The 17,687-nt window shown below is 42.2% G+C and overlaps 2 protein-coding genes and 1 non-coding gene across 3 annotated transcripts; 1 reads left to right on the top strand and 2 right to left on the bottom strand.

Moving 5' to 3' along the window:
- Positions 1-1,739: 1,739 nt before the first annotated feature.
- Positions 1,740-2,780, bottom strand: MOS (MOS proto-oncogene, serine/threonine kinase). The gene has a single exon (XM_012463609.2). It carries the CDS (start codon positions 2,778-2,780, stop codon positions 1,740-1,742), a length of 1,041 nt encoding a protein of 346 aa, XP_012319032.1.
- Positions 2,454-17,136, top strand: LOC105724818 (HIG1 domain family member 1A, mitochondrial-like). The gene is made up of 2 exons (XM_064384114.1): positions 2,454-2,543; positions 15,905-17,136. Exon 2 carries the CDS (start codon positions 16,284-16,286, stop codon positions 16,563-16,565), a length of 282 nt encoding a protein of 93 aa, XP_064240184.1. The 5' UTR covers positions 2,454-2,543; positions 15,905-16,283; the 3' UTR covers positions 16,566-17,136.
- On the bottom strand, positions 10,658-10,768 carry LOC135278164 (small nucleolar RNA SNORA3/SNORA45 family). Its single transcript, XR_010345717.1, has one exon. It is a non-coding gene; the product is annotated as a small nucleolar RNA SNORA3/SNORA45 family (small nucleolar RNA).
- Positions 17,137-17,687: the final 551 nt, after the last annotated feature.

The following is a 17,687-nucleotide window of genomic DNA, read 5'->3' on the forward strand; positions in this document are numbered from 1 at the left end:
CCAGGTGAAGGAAAGACACTATTGTAATTTAAACTTACCAACCTAAACTCCTATTGCCACAATAGTCAGCGAAGGGGACCAGGCACAGTGGCTCAAGCCTGTAATTTTAGCACTTTGTGAGAGGCTGAGGTGGGGGGAATCACTTGACGTCAGGAGTTTGAGCCTGGCTAACATGGTGAAACCCTGTCTTTACTAAAAATACAAAAATTAGCAGGGTGTGGTGGTGAGTGCCTGCAATCCCAGCTACTTGGGAGGTGGATGTTGCAGTGAGCCGAAATCTTGCCACTGCACTCCATCCTGGGTGACAGAATGAGACTCGATCTCAAATAATAATAATCAGAGATGGGAATTCTTTATCGTGTCAGTGATTTGTTCCCCCAACTACCTGGAGAGTTAGCAGCACTCTTGTCAATGTTGTACATGGCCACAGACAGCTCCCTTTTGCTTTCCTCAAGAGCAGTTCCAAACCGTGATCTCACTACTCTGTAGACCCCCTACCATCAACAACTCTTAACAGAAAAAAACAGAAGTCCACAGATGTGTGCTTGTCCAGCCGCCTTTTTCCTACTGTAAACCTGTCTATAACGCCAGTGTGCCCCAACCCTTGGTTCCCACCCTGGGAAGAGACGTCCTTTCTCTCCAAGATGACTAGGTACTATGCTTCATCCCTTCTACAAGTATGTAAACTTTCTCAATTATCTGTGCCTCTGGTGGCTCATTTTACAAGTAAAATTATTTCTTTCAACCTAAAACTAAATGAAACCAGACAAAAAATCTGAAAACATTTGTGTCTCCAACCCCCTTTTAAGGTTCCTCCTTCTTCTTCCTTAACAGTACAGCACAGCCTCTGCTTCAGGGCCTTGCCGTTCCCTCTGCCAGCCATTGCACCAGCCTTGCCTTCCACCATGCACAAAAACTGCTGTTGCTAAAAGAAAGTCAAAGCTGTCCCAATGACAAGATCCAATCACCTTCTCCTTTAAATCCCATATACCAGCACCCATTGATGTCTGGAGTGGGCAATCTAGTTCTATTTGTCTGTTCTCTTCCATCCAAATGTTAAATTTCATGATTCCTCAGTGTTTTCATTTTTCCCTCACATCATATAATCTTTATCTTCTACTTCTGAGTCCAAATAACAGATAAAAGTGACCCAGTTTAGAAGTATTTTAGCAAAATGTTTCTACTCATTGCAATGCACAAAAATATTACAATAGGTCATTTATAATTCCTTTGAATGTAAATATACCTCAGTTTATGACTTCTATGTGTGAAGGTCATTACAAACAAGAAGTTTTACTGGGGAGAGTGGTAGGAAAGCATTACTTATTTTAAAAAAGTTTTTACTGATTTGGTGTGGGAGCAAGTACATCGTTAATAGTTGGAATTTATGTGGTAGGTATGGAATATATATGGATTTATAGAAAATGTTTACATTTCTGCAGTAGAGTTCTGTGTTGGACAAATTGTTTTATCAATAATAAATTTGAATAAATGCAATACTAGCTATGAAAGGCAAAGAATATAACGATATGAATTAATAAGATTAGTTACTAACAGTACCCAGACAACAGGTACTAGACTTGTAACTATGTGTCTTAGAAAAAACACTGGAGACTAAAATTTTTAGTAACTTTATTTTCTAAAACTCTATCCTACAATATGTTTTCTTCGATATCTCCACTTCCTTAAAAAAAAAAACGAAACAAATAGACAAAAGCTTATCTTGACCCAGGTTTCAGTCAGCCGAATTCAGCTTTCAAAGAAGTAAGATCCACCAAAAGCAGCCGCGCGCTTGGCCTCTGCGCCGCGCTGGGTCTCCAGCAGCGCCGGATGACGTCCCCAAGGCGCTGTCCGGGAAGCGAGTCCGCGAAGACGGCAGCGGAGAGGGACGGGCGCAGGTCGTAGGCCACCACCGCGTAGAGTATGTGCTGCCGCTCCCCCGAATACGGCGCCTCCTTGGTAGTCATTTGCCAGAGAGTTATGGCAAAAGAATAAATGTCGGCTTTGGGCGTCACGCCCTCTCCTTTCAGGAGCTCCGGGGCGCGGTGGGTGTATGTGCCTCCTACGGGGTAGAGGGGTGTCTGGAAGCACAGCAGATCTTCCAGCTTCGCAGAGCAACCGAAGTCACTAATTTTACAGACATCCTGCTCACTGATCAAGATGTTCGCGGGCTTCAGGTCCAAGTGCACAATGCTTTGCGAGTGGAGGAAGAGCAGGCCGTTCACGACATCTAGGGAGTACTTGAGACACTTTCCCAAACCTAACTCTCCTCCAGTGCGCAAGTGAGGCTCCCCTGCGTCTCCCTCAGGGTGGCCGGCGGCGCCGTAGATGACTTGGTGTAAAGTGACGTTGCCACCGAACTCCATGATGATGGTCCCTAGACTGTCGGAGCCCGCAGGCGTGCGCGTGCTGGCAGCCACCACGCGCACGATGTTGTCGTGGCGCAGTCTTGCCACGTTGAGCTCAGCCCAGAAACTCCGCCGGGATGCTAGTCGGTTCTTGCTGCACTTGTTCACTTGCTTTATGGCCACAGGAACACCGTGGTAAGTAGCCTTGTACACCGAGCCAAACCCTCCGGCTCCCAGCCTCTGCAGCAAGCACACCTGCTCCCAGTCAATGGCGCACCAGGCCAGCCGGCGGGGCAGCCGCGGGGCCCGAGGAGGAGTCGCCTCCAGAAGCAGCTTCGCAGGGAGCTCGGAAGGGCTGCTGCAGGGCCGCGAGTCCGCCCACGAGGAAAACTCGCTCGGGAGGTAGGGGCGTAGGGCCAGGGGCGAGGGCATCGCACTTTCTAGGGGGGACACCAGGGCCGCTGGGGTGAATGAAAAGACCAGAAAAAACCGCGGGACTTTGGAAGCATGACTGACTACTCCTTCGCTCCACCCCTAGCCCTTTTCTCCTTTTCCTTCATTTGCTCCAAATGAGCTACATCTGTGCTGTCACTCAGCAAGGGTTTTTATCAGATGGAGGGAGAAACCAGAATGAAGCACAGCAATCCGTTTCAGATGAAAGCATTTCCCTTCCACACTTGAAGTGAATTCTTGTAAAAACAAGCTCTCTCCAGATAAACAGCACAGAGCTGCCCTAGAACTCACCCCACTTTTACATTACTTCTTTAACTGTAATAAAACAAGTTTTTTTCAGGTCTCATCCGCTGCACATTATCAGTCCTCAGACCAAAGAGATCACAAAGCACAATGAAATTGTTTCACACTTTGCAGGCCATAATGATTGTTAGTGTTATTCTCCAGCTGCATTAAATCACTTCCAGCAGTTATTGGCTGAGAGTTGAAATACAAACAGCAGACATTTGTTTAACCAATTACAGGGAAAAACTAGGTGCAACATTCATGTGGATAAAAAATTGCAGCCTTAATCAATCCAAATAGAATCACTGATACAAGTCATAATACACACCTGAATTCATCAGTGGAAAGGAGAATTCCCTGACGCTCTATGCGGCTTACACAGCAAATTAGCAAGATGTCTTAGCAACATACTGACTTCCTAACAATCCTTCCCTTCCAAGGCGGTTTGGCCCACCCGGTCAGCTCATTTGCAAGAGAGATTCTAGACTTTGTAGCAAATGAGTTACAGAAGTTTTGAAGCAGAGTTAGGGGAGAAAAAAGAACAGAAATAATTCAGAACTGTGATCAGGGCTTCAAATAATAACACATATTGGAGAATTGTAGAAGAGGAAAAATCTGAAGGAAAAAAATGGCATAAAATCACTGGTACCTACATATAATGTAGAAAACCAGAAGTTGAAATGAAATTCAGGGTTCTGGCCATCAAATAATAAGGTCTTCCTTTCTGATTTTAATAATGAAAATTAATTTTCTACCAATCGCAGTGAGTCATGCCTGTAATCCTAGTGCTTTGGGAGGCTGGGGTGGAGGGACCACCTGAGGCCAGGAATTCAAGACCTGCCTCTACAAAAAATAGTAATAAAATTAGCTGGGTGTGGTGGTGCACTCCTGTAATCCTAGCTGCTTTGAAGGCTGGGGCATGAGGAGTTTGAGGTTGAAGTGAGCTATGAGTGTGCCACTGCGCACTAGCTTGGATGACAGAGCAAGACCCTGACTCTAAGAAAAAAAATTAATTTTCATACCATATGTTTAGAAAAAAGACCAAAAATATTACCCTATTCATGAGAAACACACACACACACACACACACACAAAAGTGTTAGGATCTATATTTTAAAAAATCAAATAGTAAAGTTCTCTTCTTCTAAAGCACCTATGTGCTAGGTTATGTGTAACCGCATTTTAATGATAGCAGTTGTATGTTTCTGAAGTATATTGACTTTGAGAAGGTAAGTTAATAAACATAAACCATTTACAGAAGCAATGTGAGGTCCGTGAAGCCCTGGAATAGGATTTCTAATCTATACTACTGGTGTGGCTTAGTGTGTGATCTTGTGTGTGTATAATATTTAACCTGTTTGAGCCTCAATTTTTTTTTTTTTTTTTGAGACGGAGTGGAGTTTCACTCTTGTTGCCCAGGCTGGAGTGTATTGGCAAGATATCGACTCACTGCAACTTCCACTCCCCAGGTTCAAGCGATTGTCCCACCTCAGCCTCCAAGTAGCTGGGATTACAGGTGCCCGCCACCACACCCGGCTAATTTTTGTGTTTTTAGTGGAGACAAGGTTTCACCATGTTGGCCAGGCTGGTCTTGAACTCCTGACCTCAGGTGATCCACCAGCCTCAGCCTCCCAAAGTGTTAGGATTACAGGCATGAGCTACTGCGTCTGGCCAACTATGGAATATTTTAGTAGAAAGATTGTTGTGTGCAGTTGTACCAAAACCCAAATATAAAAGGATGGCCATCAATAGAGAAAATAAAGTAATATAATTGTATTCTATAATAAATCTATGTTGCAAAATTTACTCAGTAACTGTCACACAGTTGGTATTATAATTCAGGACTCTGAAATGATTATATAATAGGAGTGCTGTGAATATTAGCAAAATAAAAGTGCCTTAACCTCCTAGATATTTTATATAATGCAAGATAATGTGAATTATTATATAATCTTTATTTTTAAGATAATTGCACAAACAATTCATTTTCAAAGTTGATTTTACTCTTTACACAAATCATAAGGTATTAGTGAAAATGTGGCATTCTGTGTATTTATAAAACCCAAGCTCATTAGATTTATCATCTGCCAATCTGCCTAAGAATATTTAACTGAATATCCAATTTACAATAGCCTTTGTTTCCTTTTTTAAGGTATCTTAAAATATTTCTTTTCCTCAGCAAATTCCATTTATCCTGAAAGCAGGATCCATCTCCCTATCGATTTTTTCTCCCCTGTGAGTAACACAGTGCGAAGCACATTTCTTATGTTCTTACTTTAATTTTTTTTTCTTTTTGAGCCAGTGTCTCCCTGTGTCACTGAGGCTAGAATGTAGTGGTGTGATCTCTGCTCACAGCAACCTCCGCCTCCTCACCTCAGGCAATCCTCCCACCTCAGCCTCCAGAGTAGCTGGGACCACAGGCATGCACTACCACACCCAGCTACATTTTGTACTTTTTTGTAGAGATGGGGTTTCACCATGTTGTCCAGGCTGGTCTTGAACTCCTGACGTCAAGTGATCTGCCTGCCTCAGCTTCCCAAAGTGCTAGGATTACACGGCACCGTGTTCGGCCCTTAAGTTTAATGTTTAATCCTGATTTGGTTACCACATATGTGTGCACTGTATAATACTCTGGATCTCAAAAATGGGTAAAGCTTTAGCATGGTGGTAAAAGGCTCTTAGGGGCCAGATGGCCGGGGTTTCTTACCATCTCAGTGCCTGTTTCCTTGACTGCAAAACAAGGAAAATATGCCTACCTCAGCATTATTGTGAAGAGTAATGGAGTTTCAAATACTTCGATCAGGTCCTCAGTGCTAATTATTAGTTATAAAACTCATTTAAAAAACCATGTGCATGAGCTTATACCAATAAGAAGCAGATTTGTTACATAGTATTGGTTTAAAAGTATCTCATCAGGGCTGAAGTAACTCGTTTTCAAGTTAAACTAATGTAAAATTTGAGTATTTTTCTGCTCTTGAATTTGAGGTTAAAGATATAAAGCCTGCTGTATTACTGGTACAGTATATAGTAAAAACGTGGGTGAGGGTTTAACACTAATCTGATCAAGTGCAATGAGCCTATGTCATCCCCAAACAAAGGGAAAGAGCAAAATGTGTTGATCATGGAATTCTACGTGGAATTACGCAGAAACAAAGGAGAGACAATGAAGAGAAACTGCACCTCCTGAGGAGAGAAATGCTCTTGCGTTCTTAGCGCACAGGCTCTACGTGTTTTGTTCTTTGACTGGCAGCATGATTATTAAGATACTTCCGTATCAAACATCATATTTATCACAAGAGTAACAACAGATACCAGAACGGATAGCTCATTTAATTCGACGTTAATCAGAGCCTGAGGATCGCGGATCGTGGGAGAGCGTCCTCCTGACCAACACCGTTGCGTTTCTGTGCACGCTGGACCTGAGCCGCCCCTGCTCCCGGGGCGCGCACCGACTTCTGTGGGTACCCGGGACTGCGGGGCGCTGCGGCCTCCCTGCCTCCTGCCCGTGCTGCGCTGGGGCCGAGAAGGTGGCTCTGCCTTTCTTGATTCCCCAGTCTCTGGAAGACAAGCCGCCCTCGCCGCCTCCTGGCTGCCCACGGCCTCGCCCACTGGGGGATTGTGCGTCTACTAGCGCGCTGGCTTTCGGCGCGCGGGTGCCCCGAAACACGTGGGCGAGGTTGGCAGTCCCCGAAAGAAGCTCAGCGTGCGCTCAGCGTGCTCCCAGCCTGCCCTTCTGCGTACAGAACACATTTTCATTTCAGTTAGGAGTCATCACGTCGTCTTTTGGAAGACAGTCTTAAAAGGCCATGAAACTCAACAGGAGTCTCAGCAGCACACAGAACATCCTCGACGGCGGCCGCGCTTGCGCCTGCGCTCCGGTGAGCTGCGCTGAGTGCCGGCAGGGGACCGCACCGTTCAGCGATCTCGGGTTACAGCGGATTCCAGAGGTCAGTGCGAAGGAGCACGAGGATTGGAACCGTGCAAGTGTGCTATTGCTGGTTTCAACCATGAATTTCGTGGTCAGAATTTCACTGCCTTTTTTAAGAATAAAAAGTTAAGCTGTAGATGTATACATACGCTTTACTAAAAATTCCCAAAGATTATAGAGTCAAACCTGAAAAAATATCAATTTTTTTTTTACTTCAGTGGGATTATACTATTGATATTATTCTAAAATTTGAATTTTATACTTAGCAATATAACATAGATTTGTTTCTATGTCAGTAAAGTACAGATAGAGCTACTTTAATTTTTATATGGCCAATATAATATGGTCGGGGCAGATTTAAATTTGTGGGATTGCATGGAGCCCGTTCCTGGATGCAACTAGCGCACACTATCTCTTTCCATAGAGGGAGGTTGGGGCTGGTTGCTTCCATTTTGCCCTGATGGCTTGGATTTTGTATTTCGACTCTAGAGATATGTAAATACATTTTAACTTGTCTAAGTACAACTAAACTTCATAAAAGGTTTTAAGACATGCAAATGTATTTCAAACTAGTTTTGGAAGCCTTTGAATTTAATGATATCTTGTAATTTTCTCATTTCTTAAGAACATAAAATGCCTATGGATATTTGAAATTGCATCTGATTGAAATTCGGCTGTCTTGAATGATTTGTCCAATTTAGGATCACATACTGGCATCCTCCCTCAAGCCAGACTGTTTGCTTCCTTGTTTTACTTGCGTGTTTTTGTTTTGTTTTTGACAGCGTCTCTCACTCTGTCTCCCAGGCTGGAGTAGAGTGGCACGATCACAGTTCACTACAGCCTCCAAGTCCCTGTGCTCAAGCTTTCCTCCCACCTCCACCTCCCAAAGTGCTGAGATTACAGGCATGAGCCACCACGCCTGGGTTCAGAAAATGCTTTCTATGTATTTGATATTTACTAAATTCTGTATTTTTCACAGATAAATGTGTCAAAATAATAGGATGTTTGAATAAAGGATCCAAAAGTAATATACTCTATTCGATTCACCATCTTTACTCAATTTTAAGCAAAATTTTCTTGTATGTATCGTTATGGACTTGTGGCCTTTCATAGATTCAATGTGATTTAATCAACTGCAATAATTATTAGTTTTGCTGCTCAAATTGACACACTTTGGCCAGTGGGGGGCCCTGTTGTGTTCTTTTAACGCAGTCCCATTAATCTGAATTATTTCTTGTCTCTTGGTACATACAGCAAGTTGCCTCAGGCTCATAATGACTCCTGGAATCAGCCATTTCTCCAGGGTATCCTGGAAAGATGCCATAATCTTAGCAGTAAGTTAGGTTCATTTCTTAAGCCCTTGTTACTAGTTCATTTTAGCTGACAGAATTCCAAAACATACTTTTTTTTTCTTTTAAAAAGCATGGGTTCCTATTGATATTTCTAATTCAGTTCTGACAGTATGATTCCCAATTAAAGCGTTTCAATTTTATTATTTTCCTCCTTTTTCCTTATACTTGAAAGCTTGATTCCAAACAAAATTAATCTAATTAATAATTTATCTGATAAAATTATTAAATAAAATCTAAGATTTCTTTGCAGTTATTTTTATTCATATACTGTATGCCACTAAGATGTGTAATCAAATTATTTTCTCTTAGAGTCACTCCTCATAGCTCATTCTGTGAGGCTTTGTTCTATATAAATCATGTATGATTAATTTGTTTTCAGTTCTGGGAGGTTGTCAGTATAACTAGCTGGCAGTTTTCCTAGAAGGTGGCAGTTTTCAGCCAAGGGGTTTTTTCCTTTTGTGATAATAAACCTTTGGGTATGGTAGAAAACTGTTCTCAGAGTCTACCTTATGAGACGATGGGCGAAGGGAAAGTCAAGCAAATGAAGTTCCCCAGTTTTGTATGAAAATTTCGTTTAACCATCATCTGATCCTTACGTAGCGACCAAGCGCACCATTGCATGCAGAAGGTTCATATGCACGAGTTCTGGATGGCACCCAATTCTATCTTCTACTATCTGATTTCTGGCAATATTAGAACACACATAGCTTCATGTATTTCATCACAATTTAATTTAGTAAATACTCATGGTATTAAAGCCTTCAAAATTTATTCTCTCTCTTCTTTGAGCTTCCTTTTTAAATGTAAAACATTTTCCTACCAATGTAATATTATTACATTATACCAAAGTTTACAATGCATAAATCCAAGTGATTATCTTTTTTTTTCTTTTTTTTTTTTTTGAGATGGAGTCCCACTCTGTCACCCAGGCTGGAGTACAGTGGCACGATCTCGGCTCACTGCAAGCTCTGCTTCCTGAGTTCAAGCAATTCTTCTGCCTCAGCCTCTCAAGGAGCTGGGATTACAGGCATGCACCACCACACCCGGCTAATTTTTGTATTTTTAGTAGAGATGGGTTTCATCATGTTGGTCAGGCTGCTCAAACTCTTGACCTCAGCTGATTTGCCCACTTTGGCCTCCCAAAGTGCTGGGATTACAGGTGTGAGCCACCATGCCTGGCCCCAGATGATTCTCTAAGTTAATTTTATCATAATCTAGTACCCAAATCTTTAAATTTCCTCTCTCTAGTTTTTGTTTATGTATATAGAATGTATCTTCTTAATGCCTCTTAGTTGACTAAAGTTGTTTCTTGAAATACAAACAATTCCTTTCTCACCGGGCCTTCTGCAATCTAGACTTACTTATCTGAAAATAGACTTAACTTCATTTCCAGCCATTCTAAAATATTCAAATATTCTGCCTTTCTTTCTTTCCTTCCTTTCTTCCTTCCTTCTTTCCTTCCTTCCTTCCTTTTCTTCTTTCTTTATTTTTGAGACGGAGTCTTGCTCTGTCACTCAGGCTGGAGTGCAGTGGCTTGATCTCGGCTCATCGCAACCCTTGCCTCCCGGGTTCAAGTGATTCTCCTGCCTCAACCTCCTGAGTAGCTGGGATTACAAGTGTGCACCACCATGCCTGGCTAAATTTTGTATTTTTGGCAAAGGCAGGATTTCACTGTGTTGGCCAGGCTGCTCTCAAACTCCTGACCTCGTGATCCGCCCACCTCAGCCTCCCAAAGTGCTGGGATTACAGGCGTGAGCCACCGCGTTCTGCCTTTCTTTTCTTTTCTTTTTTTTTTTTAGATGGAATTTCACTCTTGTTGCCTAGGATGTAGGGCAGTGGCATAATTTTGGTTCACTACAACCTCTGCCTCCTGGATTCAAGTGATTCTCCTGCCTCAGCCTCCCAAGTAGCTGGGACTACAAGCATGCACCACCATGATCAGCTAATTTTGTATTTTTAGTAGAGGTGGAGTTTCACCATGTTGATCAGGCTGGTCTCGAACTCCTGACCTCAAGTGATCCACCTACCTCAGCCTCCCAAAGTACTAGGATTACAGGCGTGAGCCGCCAGGTCCAGCCATATTCTGCTTTCCTAGACAGAAAATATTCCGATTATTTCTAGGGTGTACCATCTTAATGGCTTGAGAATTGCAGTACTAATGCTTTGAGGCTAATTTTTTCTTTCTTCTTTTTTATTTTTTTAAACTTTACAATACAACATGGCAGGTACCAACTGCCTGATGGGTGTGAGGAAAGGTGACTGCCAGCACACTTTCTAAAACCCCAGGCAGGGCATGTTTCTAATCTGGGCAGCGATTATACCCACCAGTGAATCAAGACCAGCAGATTCTCTGCAAGTGCCCTAGCACACCTGGACACTTGGAGTATGAGTCAAGTCTTGGTGAGGCTGAGTTTTATATGAGATTAAGAGGGTACTTTATAGCAAAGCTCCAGGCATCTCCGGTTGGCATCTTTGAAAGTAGAACATCAGGACACTTGTTGGAACTCCACTCAAGGCAATTTTAGGTGACTCTGGGGACAGAGGAGGAGAGGAAGTCAAATATTCGGTCTTTAGCTGTTGTGAGATGGGGGGGGTGGGGTATGTCTTAGTGGGTCACACTTGGAGAGGAAATTGACAGGACTTCTCAGTGGTTCTCTCAACATCTTTAGTGAGGTTTCAGCTACCTTCTTGGCAACTTGTGTCAGAACTAATCTTTCCATGTGTACATGAAACAATCTAGTTGGCAACAATCTAATGACTTTCCTGGTCCTCCTTTAGATGTTTCAGGATATCACAGTTCCAGGATCCTTAACGGGGAAATTTAAATTTCGGCTCACCCCAGTGTATCTATTGCCCATTTAAAAGACCATGCCCTATAATGATCCATTATAAACTAAGGAAGGCTGGAAATGCCCTGCTGACATTTAGACGTGGTGGTGCCCATGGCTAGTCAATCTGACCTAGGGAGGAAAGCAGGATATCTTCTTACTGGATGTTATAGGAAAGATATAAGGGATGGGTTTGTGAAACCAAGGCTAGAAAAAAGATTTAATTTTTGATACCTACCCAAGAATGGAGGTTCCTGAACTAGAGTTGAGTCTAAACATGGTAACCCAGGATGGCAAAGGCAGGTGAGGAGGTGAAGTCCACAGGAAGACAAGAGGCTCACCAAAGACGGGAGGCTAGTCTGCAGCCTCCTTTGCTGAGCTCACGTTCCCCACTGCTCCAAATTCTTGTGGAAATGAGGATCATAGTTTCAAACTTTAAATCAAGACTCTGTCACATCCTACTAATCTGTACACAGGAAGAGGAAATAGAGAAGCACGCACACACCAGTGGCTCAGCTCCCCAGCCTTCTTAGAATCTTCAAGTTTTGTTTGCTCTGTTGATATCTTTGTGTGTGTATGTAACGAATATGAGAAATTAATTTAACAACTTTCACAACCCGTTTACTGAGTAACCCAGAACATATCTGAGAATTGCTTTTCTCTGTGTGCGGGGGGAACCCTGGGAAGCAGTGAAGTGTGTGGGGAGGGGCACCTGCCTCAAGCGCAGCTGTGGAGCTTCTGGGAGGGTTGATTGGGACAATCATCATGTGAAATCCTTGCTCCTCTGCTCAGGAGACCAGTGGACACTTACTAAATGTTTCCCTGTTACTCACAGAAACAATTGCTTTAGGCTTTTGTATTTATTAGCTCACCACGGTGTAATTCTTAACTAACCGTGGAACAGTCAGCAGAAGGCTGACTTGAGGTTTATTTATCCCAATTATCATTGACACTTTATTTTCAGAAAGAGTGAGTTGCCAATTACCAAAACAGAATGGCTCAGTCCCTTCCACCATTGAGTATGGACACAGCTCTTTGCTATTGACTATGTCCTATCGTATAACCAGATGTTATAATAACTTGAGTCCATATTGGTCCTCACATTCAGCCCAACCCAAGCATGGTGGGGAAAGGGGTGTACAACAATTTGCCCCAGGTGGCCCCACAGGAGATAGCAGACACTGCAGCTTGTGCCATCTTTCCACCAACAGGATCAATGTTGAGTTCGTGCATTTAGCATCCTCGTTAATCCAGGTGGAGTACGATTGCCACTCCAGATTTTAACAGCAGCCAGTGTCAGAAGAGGGAGGGGCAGGGAAACACTAGAAGAAATGGAGGAAATGATTCAAAATTAGTCACCATTTTGAATAACTTGGGTTTTAGGTTGTATTTTCCCTTGTTAATTCTGTTTCCTGTGCTTCTAACTTACATTTCTCGATTCCTCGGTTGGTTTTATTTACTTAACCCACACTTTGTCTTCCATGTTCCTATTCTCCCTAATCAATATATTACCAACGTAATGCGTAATTATAATATTTGGCTCTAGTTTAGGCCATCGGTTTAAATTCCATTGCACTACATTATGACATCAAGCTGGGGAGCAGATACATCAAAATGTTATTGTCAGTGGTGTTAACAGGGAGGGAGAAGACTGTATTAGCCAGATTCCTGAGAGAGCTCATGAAAACTGGGGGTTATTTATGATATTTTTTCAATTTAGAAACAAAATCAGGCATAGCAGTGACAGAACAAGAACAGGTGCATTCAATTTGCTACAGCCCACAGTTAACCACTGTATTAGTTAGGGTTCTTAGGTTCCAAGAAGAAGTAGAACCCAACTTAAGCAAATAAGTTTATTGGAAAGATTTTGCAGGATTACAGACCCAATGGGAACCTTACGAACCATGCTCCAAAGTAGGCAAGAAGTTAGTTCCTAGAGAACGAGGAAGCAGGAGCCGCCGTAACGGTCCCGTTTGAAAGCTAGGGCTAGAGTGCCACCACTGGATTGATTCCTCAGCCATTCCTTTAGTCTGCAAATGAAGCAACCCACAGGCCAGTTTTGTTCATTTTCTGGTTCCTGGCTGTACCAGTATACCGATAGATAGAACATGACCATTTTGCCTCCTTTGTTGGGAGGCAGGCACTAGATATACTATTTCAACCATGAACATTTGGAGGGAAGTAATTTCTCTAAATGTGTAGCCAAAGGCAACAAATGTCCTATGTGTTTACCAGCGGACCCACTTCTGGCAAAGGCCAGAGCAGTAGAGGGGAGTGGAGGTTTAAGCTACCCCAGAGTACCTGATCCCTGCATTCAGCTGTGATGATGCTCAGTCCTCGAATACCTAATTCCTGCATTCAGCTGTGATGGCGCTCAGTCCTCTAAGCCCCTCAAGCTATTTCATGCTCATTGTTTAAGTTACAATAAAGTATTCTGGCTGGGCACCGTGGCTCATGTCTGTAATCGCAAAACTTTGGGAGGCTGAGGTGGTAGGATCACTTGAGCCCCGGAGTTTGAGACCAGCCTGGGCAACAAACGCTCTGTCTCTACTAAAATTTAAAAACAAAAAACCAGCCCGGCATGGTGGCACACACCTGTAGTCTCAGTTACTAAGGAGACTGAGGCAGGAGGGTTGCTTGAGCCCAAGAGTTCGAGGCTGCAGTGAGCTGAGATCTTGCCACTGCACTCCAGCCTGGAGTGATAAAGTGAGACCCTGTTTCAAGAAAAAAAAGAATAGAGGATTTCAAAGACTCTAGTTTGAATAACCCAGTTACAGTCTCTCCCAAAATGTACTCTCCACCCATTCAAGGATATTTTTTTTCCTCTCTGGACTATAATAAATCAGTTTTTACACCATTCTTGGGAAGGAGAGAGTGACCCTGTGATGACAGGTAATGCACCAGGCCTGTGTGGCGTGCTTGGAGTGTCAGCACAATTTAGTCAACTTGCACACTCATGGCTCCCTAAGTTCCAGTGGCTATGCAGGTTCTTTTCCCTTCTTAGGGTTTCCAGGCCTGGCTGATCATCGTATTCTCTTTCTCTTGGTTATCATGATTGGTGCAGTGTGCGTCAGTTGCAGGAATTTTCTACAGCAATGAAGAAACAGTGCCTTCAGTAGTATGCTTATCTGAGAATAAAGTGAATGTGAAATAAGGCAGAACAATGTTTGAACTCTTAGGACTAATTCTGCATGAAGTTAGTGCTCTTTATGGACACATCAGTTCTGTGATCCAGGAAATAAATTGTCTTTGGAGAAATAATGAGTGTGGGGAAGTCCTGATAGGGATTAAGATAGAATTGCCACATAGGTAGATGAGGTAGGAATCCCCTGCTCACTGCCATCTCCCTTCCTCACCTAGGTCTTGTTACCAGCAGCAATTATTTTCAAAGTTTTGAGCTGGATGTTTGAGTATTTACCTTTTGTGTTTGCATATGCTTTTGTAGCTCTCCTATTCCAAAGTGGATGGCTGTCCTGCCTACTACTTAGTTACCACCTTGGGTTTTCCCTTTACTTTATTAAAATTTTGTTTTATTAATTTTTTTTTTTTTGAGATGGAGTCTCGCTCTGTCACCCAGCCTGGAGTGCACTGGCATGATCTCGGCTCACTGCAACCTCCGACTCCCAGGTTCAAGTAATTCTCCCACCTCAGCCTCTCAAGTAGCTGGAATTACAGATGCATGTCACAACGCCCAGCTAGTTTTTGTATATTTAGTAGAGATGGGGTTTCACCATGTTGGCCAGGCTGTGCTCGAACTTCTGATCTCCAGTGACCTGCCCACTTGGGACTCCCAAAGTTCTGGGATTACAGACATGAGTCACTGTGCTCTGCCTCCCTTTACCTAGAATTCCTAGAATTTTCTTGGTTTGGATTCACTTTTTCCTAAATCCTATGCCTTCCTTTCATCTGATTTATTATTTATTTATTTATTTATTTATTACAGGATCTCACTCTTACTCAGGATGGAATGTAGTGGTGTGAACCTGGCTAACTGCAGCCTCAACCTCCCAGGCTCAAGTGATTCTCCCACCTCAGCCTCCTGAGTAGCTCACACCCAGCTAATTTTTGTGTTTTTTGTAGATATGGGTCTCACTGTGTTGCCCAGGCTCAAACCCTTGAGCTCAAGCCATCTGCTCACCTCAGCTTCCCAAAGTGCTGAGATTACAGACATGAGCCAGCATGCCCAGCCTATTTTCTTATATTGATGAAATACATCCTTCAGTATTTCACCAAAATAAGAATACATGAGAGATCATATATGGGAGATCTATACCTGAAATAGAATACATGGGAGATCATTTGTTTCAGTCCACACATTTCTGATATTTTACTCTGACATTTGATTAACAATTTGTCTAGTCCGAATTGTATATTGAAATTAATTTTCTCTCACAATTTTGAGAACATCTATAGAGAAGTCTAATGCTTTCCTCCTGGTACTCTGCATGTAACTAACTTTTTCTTTATGGAAGTTTTTAGGATATTCTCTGAACTAGATATCTATTGTGGCAAAACAAATTATTCCTAAACTTAGTGGGTTTGATTTAACATTTATAATATTTATTATCTCATTGTTTCCATTTGGTCAGGAATCTAGGTGCGATTTGGGGCCCTCTGGCTCAGGGACTCTCAAAACACTGCAATCAGGGTTTCCACTGGGGCTGCAGTAAGGTTTGTTATAATTAATATAATTTTCTTCTGCTTTCGCAGACTTCTCATCAAGCTGGAGATAATGAAATAATATTTAAACTGCTGAGAGAGAAAAAATAAGCATCGACCTACCCTTCTTTATCTAGCAAAAGTATTGTTTAGAAATGAAGTTGAAAGAATTTTTCAGGCCAATGGAAGCTGAGAGAATTTGTCGCCTATACCATCAACAATGCAAAAAGAGAAATGATACCAGTTGGAAACCTGGACACATAAAGAGCAATTAAGAATGTTGGAAATGAGATTGGCTGCGGCGGCTGTGGTTGGGGCGAAGCCGCGGGACTCGGCGTGTGCAGGAGTCTGACGCGGGTTGGCGTGGGAGAGGATTCCTCGCCCTAGAACCTCATAGAAAATTCCCAGGGAGATTCTTCAAGCAACCACTATGTCAACAGACCCAGATATTTCCCTTTCTTCATATGATGAAGATCAGGGATCCAAACTTATTCGAAAAGCTAAAGAGGCACCATTCGTACCCATTGGAATGGCAGGTTTTGCAACAATTGTTGCATATGGGTTATACAAATTGAAGAGCAGGGGAAATACTAAAATGTCTGTTCATCTGATCCACATGCATGTGGCAGCCCAGGGCTTTGTTGTAGGAGCAATGACTGTTGGTATGGGCTATTCCATGTACCGGGAGTACTGGGCAAAACCTAAGCCTTAGAAGGAGAGATGCTGTCTTGGTCTTGTTGGAGGAGCCTACTTTAGTTAGACGTCTCTTTATTGAAGTTACATATTGTTGAAAATAAACTAATTTGTATGGGTTTAGATGGTAAAATGGCATTTTGAATATTGACTTCCTTTCTTGCAGGCTTGATTTGCCTGGTGTGACTGCATTACTAGTGGCTAGTTTACTAACTAGGTCATTCAAGGAAGTCACGTTAACTTGAAAGAAACACGTCACCTAAATGCACTTGATGATGTTGAGATCCACCTCCTTAAATTGTTCAGCTGAGCTTAGTTCTAAAGAAGATAACAGGCCAACGCTGAAGTACTCCCAGTTTGCCGCAGAACCTCAGATGTTTCGGATGTTATAGAAGAGTCCTGTTTGCCCCAGTTAATTTAACTTTTTTCTGCCTGTTTTGTGGACAGGCTGGCCCTTTTAGAACTCTGTCCAAAAAGTTCATGGAATGTAACTTGTAAAGCTTCCCACAACTAACAATGTGTATATGTGCATGCGTGTAAACCAAATGTAGGAAGCTTACAGTCGAGCTGCATGATAGTATTTATTAAAGAATCTCAGTTGTAAACATGAGAATAATTTATGGATTCTAGTTCTTGTGTAACTGCGAATTATATTTTTGCTGCTGTTATATTAGAATAAATTTTAAATGTCATCTTGCAATAGAAATTTGTATTTTTAGCACTCATAGCAAAGGTAAATGAACACTTTTTAAATGTGTGCATTGCTTATTTTTTCCATAAGAATTGTAAACATTAAACTGAACAAATGACCTGTAAAAAAAAAAAAAGAATATTGGAAATGGTAAACATAGGCTAAAGTAAAAGATTCTTTTTTATTTTTCAATTGTCTCTAGAGGACAAATGAATATTTAAAATAGTAGTAGCAGTGGTAGTAGTAATAATGCATTGTCGGATTTAGAGCATATGTAGAAAGCAGGATGACAATGGCACAAAGGAAAGGAAGAGGAAATGGAAGTCTCTTGTTCTAAAGTTCACATTGTAACTGAAGTGACATAATATTTTATGAAGGTAGACTATGGTAAGTTAACGATATATATTGAAACCTTAGAAGAACCATTAAAACAGTAAAACTAAGAGTTAT

The sequence above is a fragment of the Aotus nancymaae genome, unplaced genomic scaffold (genome assembly GCF_030222135.1).
Source record: "Aotus nancymaae isolate 86718 unplaced genomic scaffold, 86718_ANA_hifiasm-v0.15.2.pri h1tg000036l, whole genome shotgun sequence".
In the NCBI taxonomy this organism is placed as follows: Eukaryota; Metazoa; Chordata; class Mammalia; order Primates; family Aotidae; genus Aotus; species Aotus nancymaae.